At 34.5% G+C, this 13,391-nt stretch overlaps 1 protein-coding gene across 1 annotated transcript in view; it reads right to left on the bottom strand.

Annotated features, from left to right (window-relative positions):
- UPF2 (UPF2 regulator of nonsense mediated mRNA decay) overlaps positions 1 to 13,391 on the bottom strand; it is a 96,309-nt gene that overhangs the window by 20,735 nt on the left and 62,183 nt on the right. The window contains exons 13-16 of the mRNA XM_019972912.2: positions 12,924 to 13,127; positions 11,944 to 12,219; positions 9,417 to 9,600; positions 4,189 to 4,328 (exon numbers count right to left, since the gene is read on the bottom strand). Coding sequence (XP_019828471.1) covers positions 4,189 to 4,328; positions 9,417 to 9,600; positions 11,944 to 12,219; positions 12,924 to 13,127 — 804 coding nt within the window. The remainder of the gene's footprint in view (positions 1 to 4,188; positions 4,329 to 9,416; positions 9,601 to 11,943; positions 12,220 to 12,923; positions 13,128 to 13,391) is intronic.

Genomic DNA, 13,391 nt, shown 5'->3' with positions numbered 1-13,391 from the left:
TAAAATGCATGAATTTTTTTCTTTCACCAATTTTTATATTACTTTGGCCACCTGATGCAAAGAACTGACTCACTGGAAAAGACCCTGATGCTGGGAAAGGCTGAAGGTGGGAGGAGAAGGGGATGACAGAGGATGAGATGGTTGGATGTCATCACCGACTCAATGGACATGAGTTTGAGTAAACTCTGGGAGATGGTGATGGACAAGGAAGCCTGGCGTGCTGCAGTCCATGGGGTCACAAAGAGTTGGACATGACTGAGCGACTGAACTGAACTGAGGTGTTAAGAGTAACTTCAAAAGGCCATCCGGAGCTTGGAAGAGTTGTGGAACAAGATGGAAAAGAAAAGTACAATGTTTCTGAAGAGTTCCACTCCAGCCCTGTTCTTTTCTCAGTCGAGGCAAGTATTTATAGAATATTCTACACATTGTCCTCACTACTTTATAATCAACCCATCTTCTCTCTCTAAAAATGTTCTCCTATGTTTGGAGGATAGTCATGGGAAAGGGTGGTCCTGGGTGGGAAAGTAACAATTCCAATTCCATTTCTTAAAGTAAACCAACCATACTCCTTTCACATCTCCTCCTAGCCAAGACTCAGGAGTCATCCTGTTGAATTTGTTTTCCCATTTAGCAAATTCACATATATTATGTATAATATCCACTTTACAACCAGAAAAGAAATAGTTTAAAATGATACAATTTTTAAAATTATAAAGTTCACTTTTTAAAAGCTGAAATGCATTTGGAGAAAATATCACAACTATTCAAATAAGGAATCTATAGGAAAGTGAGCTATTCTTTAACGTCACATTTACTAAGGATGTTTCATTTATTAGATTCTTTATCAAATTAGTGCAAAATCCATAAACAGCCATAAAATTAGTCTAAAAATACAAAATGGAATATTAGTCTACATAGTCTAAATTAGTCTAAATTACGAAACACTTATTATTTCCTTTTGTTGTTATAAAATACTTAATAAGCCAATTTAAATTATACAATTGAATGTTTCTATGACCTCATTTTTTAGAAAAGCAATATAGCAATGTCTACTTCATAGAAATGTATTATATTTCTTGGATGTTGCCTTAGTATCTCAGTTTACTAAGATATCATAAAACCTGAGAACTTCACTAAACGTCTTCCCTGAAAATTACACGACAACATTATTGCAAGCTATGTTAAAATGGTGAAATGTCTGCTTAATGCTTGAATTTTATAAACATTCCGTCTTAAAACTGTAGGCTAGTTTTCCTTGCATTAATTTTCCAGGTGGAATAGTCACCACTTACTAGGCTTTCAGACTTATTTCGTATAAGACAATGGTTTTCTAGAATAAAGTTTTTTAAGCTGCACAGCCTTCTAGAAAATGTGGTAGGGACAAATTCCAGAGTGTCCCTAACATGGAGCAATTTCTGTCACTTTTCATAACCACCACAAGTTTTCCTGTAAAAGCGAAATCTGAATTGTGTTTATAAAGGGTTTATACTTTCTGAATATATTTGGAAGACCAACTATGGGCAGATGTCCAGTTACATACTGAAAGAATGAAAGTTATCACCTACATGTGACATTTGTCACATGATAAGGCTTAGGACACATGTAAAAAAAAAAAAAAAAAGAAATGTATTATAGAAATATATTCCAGTTCTAAATTTTTATCAGCTTATTTATATCTACTTTACGGGAGCTGTCAGGTTGGAAAGAGAAAAGTGATGACAATACTGTACTGTTTATTTAAAGTCTGCTAAGAGAGTAGATCTTAATCGTTCTCATTACAAGAAAAAACATTTATAACTATGTTAGGTGATGGATGTTAACTAAACTTATTATGGTAATCATTTCTGCCTCTCTCTCTATATATATATCAAATCACTGTTGTATGTACACCTTAAACTAATGCAATATTATCCACTATATCGCAATAAAACTGGGGGAAAAGTAGTAGCAAAAAAACCCAGTATAAAGATGCACTTCCACTGCCTATAAATGCTAGCCAAATTTAAAGTGAAAGTCCCTCAGTCAAGTCCAACTCTTTGCAACCCCATGGAGTATACAGTCCATGGAATTCTCTAGGCTAGACTACTGGAGTGGATAGCCTTTCCCTTCTCCAGGGGATCTTCCCAACCAAGGGATTGAACAAACCCAGGTCAACCACATTGCAGGCGGATTCTTTACCAGCTGAGCCACACAGGAAGCCCAGCCAATTTTAAAAGCCAAACAAACAAGCTGCCTTTTATACAATCATTCATTTTTAATAGCGAAGCTATTTGCTATGTAGTCAAATTAAACAAAATGTTCATTAATAGCTACAGACCCTCAGGGCTAATAGAAACAAAGACTTAGGGATTTTTACTTCTAACTATAGAAAATCTTAATTACCCTAAACTATGGGTCATTTAACTCACTCCAGTATACTTGCCTGGAGAATCCCATGGACAGAGGAGCCTGGTAGGCTACAGTCCATAAGGTCACAAAGAATCGGACACAACTGAAGCGACTTAGCATGTATGCATGCATAGGTCGTTTTTCTTTCATGCTAAATGAAGCTTTTAAAAAATCTAGTTTAGGGCTCCCCAGGTGGTCTAGTGGTTAAGAATCCACCTTGCAAGGCAAGGGACACCAATTTGATCCCTGGTCTGGGAAGATCCCACATGCTGTGGAGCAACTAAGCCCAAGCAGCTCAACTACGAAGCCTGTGCACACTAAAGCCAGCACTCAGCAACAAGAGAAGCCACCACAATGAGAAGCCGTCGTGCTGTAACCAGAGAACAACCCCCACTCACCACAACTAGAGAAGCCCATGTGCAGCAATGAAGACCCAGCACAGCCAAAAATAACCCAGTTCATGAATCTATCTTATGAATGCCTTAAATAATCTATACTGCTTTACACATTAAACAACTCATAACCTCTAAACATTTGCATTCTATTTACTATAAATCAAAACTTTAAAATTTAATAAATTCCATTTCCATAAAACACTGTACTGATTATACATTTAAACTTTCTCAGTATTTAATTAAAATCACACTTATGATCACTCTCTCCTAAATGCTTTTAGCACCCAAGCACAAAGAGCCATACACATGATGTCATATTATAAGCTTAAAAAGTGAAAAGGTCCTAATTTCAAGGTATAAATTTTATTCATCAGTATGTTATTGTTATTCTTACCTGACTTTCCATTTTCTTAACTTTCTAACTTAAATATATATTAATGGAGACAGAACAGCGTAACAAACCCTTACTTACTCATTACACAACTGAACAATGATCAGCTAACGGTCAGTTTCAGTGTCTTCTACATCCCTAACTCACTGCCCAGTCTACTTCCAGATGATGAAGCAAACCCCAGACACTTAATCTTTCAGGTGGAATTTTTAAAACTTAGAGCAGGTTTACAAGAAAAAAGTGGAAAGAATTAGAACTATTATGTTGAATCCTATATAAAAATGACAGGTAGGTAGGTCCAAAATGGTAGAATAGTCATTTCATACGGTCTGGCCTAATAGACTTGTAACAACAAAGATGATGGTACATGATGATTTTCAGATTTCCTATACTATCAGATCTGGGGAAAAGAAAGTTACTAATATCTAGTCAGCAATTTCTTCATAAAACCCATAGGTTAAAAAGTCCACATTCGAAAATGAGATTAAGTCACAGAGCAGATCAAATAATTTTTTGTCTTCAAATTGCTTATTAAATAAAAATCCTAACCATACTGACGGTTAACATGTCATTATAGTTCTACCTAAACTCATAGAAAGTATACCACCAAGAGTCAACAGTCAAGAGTCATGACGTGTTGCTGTAGGTTCATCATTATTAACAAATGTACCACTTTGGTGGGGTATGCTGATTGGGGGAGATTGTGTGAGTAGATAGGAGAAGGTGATATACTGGAAATCTTGCTATCTTCCCATTAATTTTGCTGTGAACCTAAAACTGCTCTTTAAAGATGCTCTTAATAGTAATTTTTAAAAATCCTATGATCAGTATTTTCTTACTCCTCAAAACCCCTCTTAATTAATCCAGCAGTTTTATAATAGACATGAACTACTAGTTACATTTACTCGAATAAAACTAAAAGGAAGATCTTCTTTTATAAAGAAAATTTTGGTTCATATAACCCAAATACTCTTGCACAAATGTTATCTATCTGCTATAAATAAAAGTCATCACCTCTTCCTCTGGCTCATTCACTTCACTTTCATTTCCAGATTGTTCCTCTGTTTCAGCTCCTCCTTCTTCTTCTTCTTCATCTTCTTCAAGATTTTCTCCTTCTGTCATAGAATCTTTAGAGTCTTTGTCATTTACGAGGCCTTGAAGTGAGAAGAAAGTAGAAAAAGACTTTACAAAACAAGATAAAGGCAAAATTTCCACAGTGAATATTATACCATTTAAAGTATATATGAAGATAATTCAACAGTCATGTTCTCAGTTCAGTAAATTAAGAACAGAATTTAAAGCTATTTTAAGAACCATTTAAAAAACTTAACAGTCCTTTATTTCAACAAAGGAGCACAGATACATTTCTTAAAAACTAGCAAAAAAACCCAAAACATCACAATTTTTTTTTTTACTTTCTCAGAGCTTCAAACTATCTCAGTCTCAGATGAACAAACAGCAGCACATATAGTGCAGCTTTAGCCACACCCAAGGCAACCATGGTCACATATTTTATCAAATGGCATTTTAAGAATCTCTAAAAACTTAAAGATACAATACAATTACATTGCTTTAATGCAGAAATCACATTTGGCTATTAATTTGAATATCTGCAAATTCAGACTGAGAGGAGGCAGATACACAGTGACACTTCTAACATGGGTGTCATCACAGAGCTGTTTTTCCCTTCCTAACAGTGTGCTCCTCCAGAGGCAACGCCCTGGTGTGAATATGGGCCACCTCCCACGTTCATCCACATCTCACTGCAGTGTAAATTCTTCTTTATCATCATCTGAGTTCCAAACTACACTCTACTTTGAAGGTGCACATTCCACAGCCTCATATGATCCGACTTTTCCCCACACTTCCAAGTCTTAATCAAGCCTTCTCCTGCAATTGGGGCAGACTCTTCTGTATCATAAAGCATACTTCCTTGGGATCGTGTTCATCAAACTGCTTCTCAATATAGACTATCTTTCAATATGCTCTTTTAAATCCTATATATTCTTCAAATTCAGTCTAAGTTTCCTTTCGTGCATAAACTCAATGAGTGTTACTTTTCCTCCTACTTGTTCCTAAAGCTACTTGGAGAACTGATCATAGCACTTTGCATTTAAAGATACACCATGCGATGGTTTTTCTAATGATTTCAATAAATGTTATGTCACAGTATAAGGCCTTTGAGAACAAAAAACTTCTTTTATATAGTCAAAACTTATTAGAGGCCATATATTGATAAATACACAGTAGGTGTTTAGTAAACCCTTGTTTATTCACAGAATCTTACACAGTTAGAGCAGACAGAAAACTTTAGTAATGATGGGATTTAGCCCTCTCATTTTATGAGGTGTACTGAAGTCCAGAAAGTCTGAAAAACTAACACAATCAACAGCAAAAAATTACTCCAGTGTCTTAAGTCTAAGCAATTAATTAAGAACTGACAAAAACAGAGACTACAAAGTGATGAAAGTAGGTACAATCAAGTTCAGAAATTAAAAAGGTAAGGAGAGATGGATGAATCTCAAATCTATCTTGAAAAAATATAATACTGATAGAAAAAGCTGCTGTCTCCGATTGATACCACTAACTCACTATTTTATTCATGTATTTATTTGAACAGAAGCAAAATACTGGGCTTTTATGCTATCAAAGGCAAAAAATTAAAAATCAGGACCATATAAACCTAAAAATACCACAGCACTGATAAACTGACGTGGCTTAATATATCATTCGGAGAAGGCAATGGCACCCCACTCCAGTACTCTTGCCTGGAAAATCCCATGGTCGGAGGAGCCTGGTAGGCTATAGTCCATGAGGTCACTAAGAGTTGGACACAACTAAGCGACTTCCCTTTCACTTTTCACTTTTATGTGTTGGAGAAGGAAATGGCAACCCACTCCAGTGTTCTTGCCTGGAGAATCCCAGGGACAGAGGAGCCTGGTAGGAGGCTGTCTATGGGGTCGCACAGAGTCGGACACGACGGTTACGACTTAGCAGCAGCAGCAATATATCATTACATCTTTTTTATAAACACTAAAATATATGTCATGGGAAGAACTGTAGTGGTAAGTACCTTTGTTTTGATAGCCATAATTTGTAAGGAAAATACTATTTCTAACACATTTTCATTTGCATTGCAAGTTAGTTTCAAAAGCAGTTTATAAACATATTTTGCATTTTCTAAGCTGGATAATAAACTATTCAGTTGCTGACCTCTAGGACACACTCAGTCTAAAATAAGCAAGGCAGATAAAAATGTACATATAAAGGACATGGAGTTAATAAAATGTAAAACCTAGAGAACAAAATGTTTACAGTATGGGTCAGAATGAAGTGTACTTGGACCAAAGTCAAATATTGTTCTCTTGAATGTGAGCTACTTTGGTGCCTCAGTTTTCCTGTTCTTAACAGAGACAGTAACAATAACACTCCCTCTCTTCCAAATGGTTTTCATCTGTTATTTCTTTGCTCAACTAGACATGCTGAGCATTTCCCCCACACACCCAGTATGTCAGAAAGAGCAGTTTGAATTCTGGCTTGATCGGTTAACCCAGTGTTTTGATTTGGGCGTTACCTAACTCCTTTGTCAAGTATGAACAACACCTTCCACTTTAATTTTGGGAAAGAGATAGTACTTAATAAAAATACCAACTCTTTTTGCCCTCACTTATTTATATTACGTTCATTCATCTATTGGGTGTTCTACTTTCATCAATTTGCCTGTGCTCTTTATGTAAATGATGATACCTTGGCACAGGAGCTATTTTCACTTCAAACTTATTTTTTTCATTGTACAAAAGTTTTAAACACCCAATATATCAACGTATGTGTACTTGCCTGTATCATTTTAAAATTTAGGAAAATTAACACCTCTTTAAATATCTGATGATCAGATCTATTTCTAACTTTTTAAAAATATTTAACTCTTTAATACATCTGGAGTTTGACGATATAAGATGTGGCTCTGTATCAATTTTCCTCCCAAATGCTCACCTGTTGCTCTTATCCTATTTTAAGACTGCTATTTCATCATACACTAAATTGTTTTATATTTAACTGGGATGACTTCTGGGCATTTTATTCTGCTAATTTTATTTCTAATTTATGAAATATACTCTTCTGTTGCATAAGCAATTTATTCATATGACTTTTTTCATTTTCATTACCTCCATTTCTGTTCCTTATGATATAATCTAGAATTTCCAAACCAGAATTATATTACATTGCTTACTACCATTGTTCTTAAAGAGAATGTCATAGAGCTAGTAATTCTCTCTACCTTGAGAAAATCAAGATACACACAAAAATAACAATGTTATTTATAGTGATGCAAAATTAGCAATAACCCAAATGTCAAACAGAATTAATGCATTCACACAAAGGAAAACAAGACTGCTGTTTTAAAATTAAAGATTTAGAAAAGTATTTTGTCAGAAAATTTCATAATATATTAGATAGAAAAAAGTCCAGTTATAAAACTGCAAACATGTGAAAAAAATTTTAAACAGAACATGCATCAAAATGTTAATAACGTGATTATCCTTGCATACGAATTAACAGTGATTTTTGTCTTCTTGGCATTTTTCAATTTTCCTGTGAACATTTTTATTACTTTTAATAATATTAAAATGGTTTTTTAAATATAAGAAAATTCTATTAAGTTAGCACTGGGTTGCTATAAAATTAGAATGATAATAAATTTGCAAGTGCTTGAAAACATAAAACCACCAAAGGCAAGATGCTGTATCATCTTATGGTTTAACAACAGGAAACAGATTTAATATAGATTTATTCATGTGTATCCTCTCTCTGATATTTAGACTCTAAAATAGAAGGAGAATGGGTCTACTCGGGGGCATAATGATCCTAGTTGACACCATCTTTAGAACTGGATTTGCAAATGATGGCCTATTTTTTTCCTTTCCACATTCTTTTTTTTTTTTCCTTTCCACCTTCTAAAGAAGGACAGATTCTTCAAAAGATGCCTCAAGTTCTTTAATTCTTCGCTCTATAAGGTATAAATCATACTGCTCTCTTTACTGCTACCAAATTGGGTAATCCAATTAGTATTTCCTTATGTCCACTATACAGGGAGTGCCATTCATTCTTAAGTCTTTGGGTAACAAGACTAAGACTATTTCAAAGCATACAAAGTAAATGAAATAAACAAGCAGATAAACAATCTGCTTGAAATAATCACTGTATACAATTAGAAATCTGAAAAGGAAAAGAAAGTGGATTATTTGGGACAAAGTTAAACAATAAAAAGAACCACATGTGTCTTTATGGGTTGGTAAGTAGGAAAGTGAATAGTTACATAATCAGTAGCATCTTTAAAGCAATGCTCAGATAGATAACAGCAATCACATTCTTCAAAAAAGGGTTTGCCTTGGAGAAAGAAACCCTATTAATATGCTGGATGTAATATGAAAAAAATAGTTTTAGAGGAAAAGAATCACCAGTGCCTTTGCCATGAAAAGTGGTTTCTCGGATATGGAACATAGTAAATTTATACAATTATTACAACTGGTCATGGTAAGGATCTCCTAATAAATGCTAAATATATAGGCTGAAATCATGTCACTTTGAAATGACTAGAACCTGTAAGAACTATCAGCAAGCAAACCACACTGGAAAGGCCCCACCTCATTCCAATTATTTCCACTGGCAAGGCTAGTCAGCTTCTACAGTTCCTTACCAACTCTTCTTCCAGAACAACAGCTAAAGGACATTGAGTTAGTAAAGAGACCAACTCTCCTGCAGCATGCTTCTCACATGTCCTCTAGTCTTTAAAACAGAGACAACTCTCCTAGTGACAAGGGTCTGAAATTCTGTAGGATAGTTTCAAACTTCTAACTGGCACTCCCTTAATATAGTGTCAAGCCTGCTCTGTCTTAGGAAATCGTGTTTGTTGAAAATATATACTGTATATGAGATGGTTTAATCAAAAGTAGACTTTTAAATTAGCAATGAAAAACTATAAAATTAAGAGAGGCTGACAGGATTGTTTTTCCATCACTATCATTTGTTTCAAGTTTTACATGACTGTTTTCCTCTAATGTGGGATTATTTAATGAAGAAGTAAGCCACCCAGATCTTACCTAACACTATTATGTAACACTCAACATCAAAAAATTAAAAGTATACAAAAAGTAAAAGCTAACTGAAAACATTATAAAGCAAATCCTAGAAACAATCTGCCAAATACCATCTTTACTTTCTCTCTGTAATTAATTGCTTACCTAGTTTTATTAAGAATTCTCGTTCCAAGTCGTGTACCTGCCTGATGGATTCTTCCAGAGAATTACAGAGTTTGATCTTTGGTCTTAGCAGTTCTAGTGTGTCACTGATCATGTAATCTATGTCAATAGGAAATGGATGGTCTTTTGTCCAAACCTCCAAACTTTTCTTCCACCAAACATAACGCTGATAACAAATGAAAAATAAATTTAGCTATAAGAAATTAATAACAAAATATTTAAAATAATAATCTGTATTGTGACTTCACCTAGTTATAACAACTAAGCTAAAGAGTTGTATAAGACACCTACAATGTCTTTTATTAATGGTCAATAGCAATGATCGTAACACATTTATTTCCCTCCATCTAGTCTGTTTCTAAGCCATTTGGTAACTTTAAATACATTTTTTTACTGTATCTGTCGTAATCTTTTTTAAAAGCAAGGAAAAATTATAAATAAACACCAAATACATTTTCAGGTACTGAAACCAGGCAGAAACTCCATTCCCATACCCCAAAAAGGGCTTAAGTATTTAATTTTACAAAAACAACCAAATTTAAGGCCATGGTTTTGATAAATGTTACTTATTTTCTCTATACTACTTGCTTTGATATTTTAAAGAGTCAAAGTATCTGAAGACAGGGTTACTGAATATATAAAAATCAGAAATCAACAAGCATTTATTGAACATCTACTGTGTATATGGCACTGTTCAGATATATTCCCTCTCATATTCTAGCCTGGATCCTTCCCTCTATTTTGTACCTGTAATTCTCAAGTTTAACTAAAAAGCACAACCCACAAATTTACTTGTATATAAACAGCTATTTCTCTGGGTGTTTAATCATCCTCTCCAATTTGTTCTAGATCTCTGCTATTCCAAGTGTGGGAACTCAAAGCCTGTTAGACATATGGAATCTTAGAACTCCCCCATCCTAGGCCAGCTGAATCACAGTGTGGGCATTGTAAAAATATCCCCAGGCAATGTGTGTGCACACTTAAGTTTAGAACCACTGCTGCAGGGGATCTTTCTATCTGACTTCCAGTACATAACTGGACACTACTACAGGTAGCATACACTGACCACCTCTCCCAGGCCTCACCTACTTCTTACTTCCATGCTCTAAGTATATCCTTGCCACACAGTCCTGCTGTTAACCATGTGGAGAATACTTTTGTCTCTTCCTACTTCTGAATATTTCTGAGTGGCTCTTTTTTCTCAGTGATGTCAGAGTGAGTGCAAAGAAGGATACTCTTCTCAAAGGAGCCCTGCTTTTGGACACTGACAGTGACAGCTGACATTCTGCGGCAAAATTTGTTTACAATACAGGCTGTCTCCAACTTAAGGCATCCCTTCCATGCAACAAGGAATCTGAGTCACAAATCTGCAACACCACCTCCCCATTGCTGGCTCATCAATTCAGAAAATAAGGGGATAACAAGTTATCCTTTAATGCAAAGGTACAGTGGTAGAAGAAAGTTAAAAAACAGCTCTTCCCCAAAGAGTAGTTACTCCCACCTAACCCCAGCTACTATTTGGGTGTATTTTTGATTCTTCAAGTTTTAGTTTTAAATTTATTTTCTTCATCAATGGATAAATGAAAACAACTCGAACAACAGATTATACAGAAAAGAATGATCAAACAGAACTGAATGCTACCACTGGTACTTTATTTCAGTAACATCTGAAGAACTCAATAAGGAGCTAGCCCCTCTAACAGCACTTAACATTGCATTTAATGGGAAATAGTGACTGGATTCCAAACAACCAACCTACAAGCTAACTTTTGGAACACAAACTGCAAAGAAGTTGTAGAAATGTCTCTGTATTTTTATCTGATTTAACTTACATTGTATTTGCTCTAAATCACAAGTTAACATAAATAACTTAAGACGTGGAAAGCACAATCCAAGAGTTTAACAAAGAATGAATAAATATTTCTTGTAGTGTTAATGATGGGATTTTTTTCCCTCTTTAAAAAAACTTTAGAAGATTAATTTTAGATATAAAACCAGAACACAGAAGAGTGAGAATATTATCAAATGTAAAAACATTACACTTTGGATTTTCTGTACCAAATAAAAAATAACCCGTACTATACCAAATTTATAAACTGTACCAAAATAATTTCTCAAAGTAATGATTAATCACAAAACTTAAAATGCAATCAGAATGTTTATGATAGAACACATCATATATTTAAGATATCCAAAGCTAAGCAGCCTTACAAGAATAAATCTAATCTATGAATATATCTTATACATAATATATGAATGCTACAGCATTCTTCTCTAATGGTTTTTTCCTTGATTTTTTTTTTTGGGGGGGGGGGGTTGGGGGGGTGGGGGCTACACTGTGTGGCTTGCAGGATCTTAGTTCCCCAACCAGATATTGAATCTGGGTCTTCCGCAGTGAAAGTGCAGAGTCCTAACCACTGAATCACCAGGGAATTTCCACTGCTTTAATATTTTTGTAACACAAGCAATGCATTATATGATGGCCAACTGCATATTTTAATTTGTATACCTGAAAATACACAAGGAAGCAATCGAGTTTTCGTTTACTGGAACCTCTGTCAAAGTACTGGCCACAGGTATCCAAAATAGTGCACACCAGTCTAATCCTGAAAAGGTGCTCAGGAGGGTCCAGTGAACTTGGAGAGCCATCAGAGTTAACACCAAATGAAGTAAAAGAATAAAGAGTTCTAAAAATAACGGCCGATTCCACCATTCTGTAATTATAAAGTTCCCCTAAGAACTTGGCACTGCTGATACGCCTCTGATTAAATTTAGGTTGATTAACCTAAAGTGGGAAGAAAAAAAAAAGCAGATTTCCATTAATGAACAGAAATGAGTTTGAGAAGAGCTAAAAATCATCTCTGTCACTTGAAAACATCACTCACTGAACAGAGAAAAACTAATGGGTTCTTTTCTTCTTTTCCAATAATAGGTATCCTTTTTTATCCCTGCAGAAAATGTCTACCTTTAAAATGTTTTAGTAAATAGAACATGTTAAATATTAAATTTAAAACTAAATTGTTAAATTAATTAATAGTTTATGAAAAAAGTTAAAACGTAATTCTCCCTATCAGCCCTCTGTAACTTATTTTCTCTGTAATCCATGAATTTTAAGGAAACAAGCTTATAGAACAAGCTGCTTACAGAAATTCTTATCGAGTATCAATTCTCCTAATCAATAAATTTATGAGTTCCTATAACATGAACTCCAAGTGTGACCTAGAAAGAATAAAAATTTACTATATTCTTCTAAAATAACCTTAACTGGATTGAGAAAAAGAGGTAAAAAATATTCTAGCATTAGCCTGAGAGGAAACTAGAAAATCTGACACAAGTAGGGTTTATTAAGAAATCACTATTTCCAAAAGAGTAACAGTAAATGACACCATATGGGGAAAGAAAGGTTTTCAAATCCTTATTTTTCAATAATAGGACTTAAAAGCTGTCTGAATTGTCCACAGATTTCAATTTGGTGCAAGTCTTTGTTACCTCCATTCCTAATCGAATATCTTCTAAAACTCCATCCACAACATGGATGCCAACATCTTCCTGGTAGAGCACTAGTCCTGCTAAGAGGTTGGCTACACAGTGAATGCTGTTGTATTTCACGTTCCAGATGTTTATCATACAACAAATCACATAGTCTTTCACTTCCTGATCCTGCCAAGGCAACTTTCTCATCTGTCTCAAAACCTTTAAATGAAGAGAATTTTATTTAAATTACTAATATAAGCACAAAGTAGCCCAACATATCCAATAATACAGATATTTTATTATGACGGTACAGTCACAGAACTTTTGAAATGGAAAATACTTTATAGAGATTCTCTATCAGCCTCTTCATTTTAGAGATAGGAAAAATAAGATTTTTCTAATTATTGGCAAAATATATTCACATTTTCCCTTTATCTTTCATAATATCCTCAAATTTCCTAGAGTTTCCAGGGTTTCAATCAA

Source organism: Bos indicus, chromosome 13 (genome assembly GCF_029378745.1).
Source record: "Bos indicus isolate NIAB-ARS_2022 breed Sahiwal x Tharparkar chromosome 13, NIAB-ARS_B.indTharparkar_mat_pri_1.0, whole genome shotgun sequence".
NCBI lineage: Eukaryota > Metazoa > Chordata > Mammalia > Artiodactyla > Bovidae > Bos > Bos indicus.
This window is presented reverse-complemented; position numbering and strand designations above follow the sequence as displayed.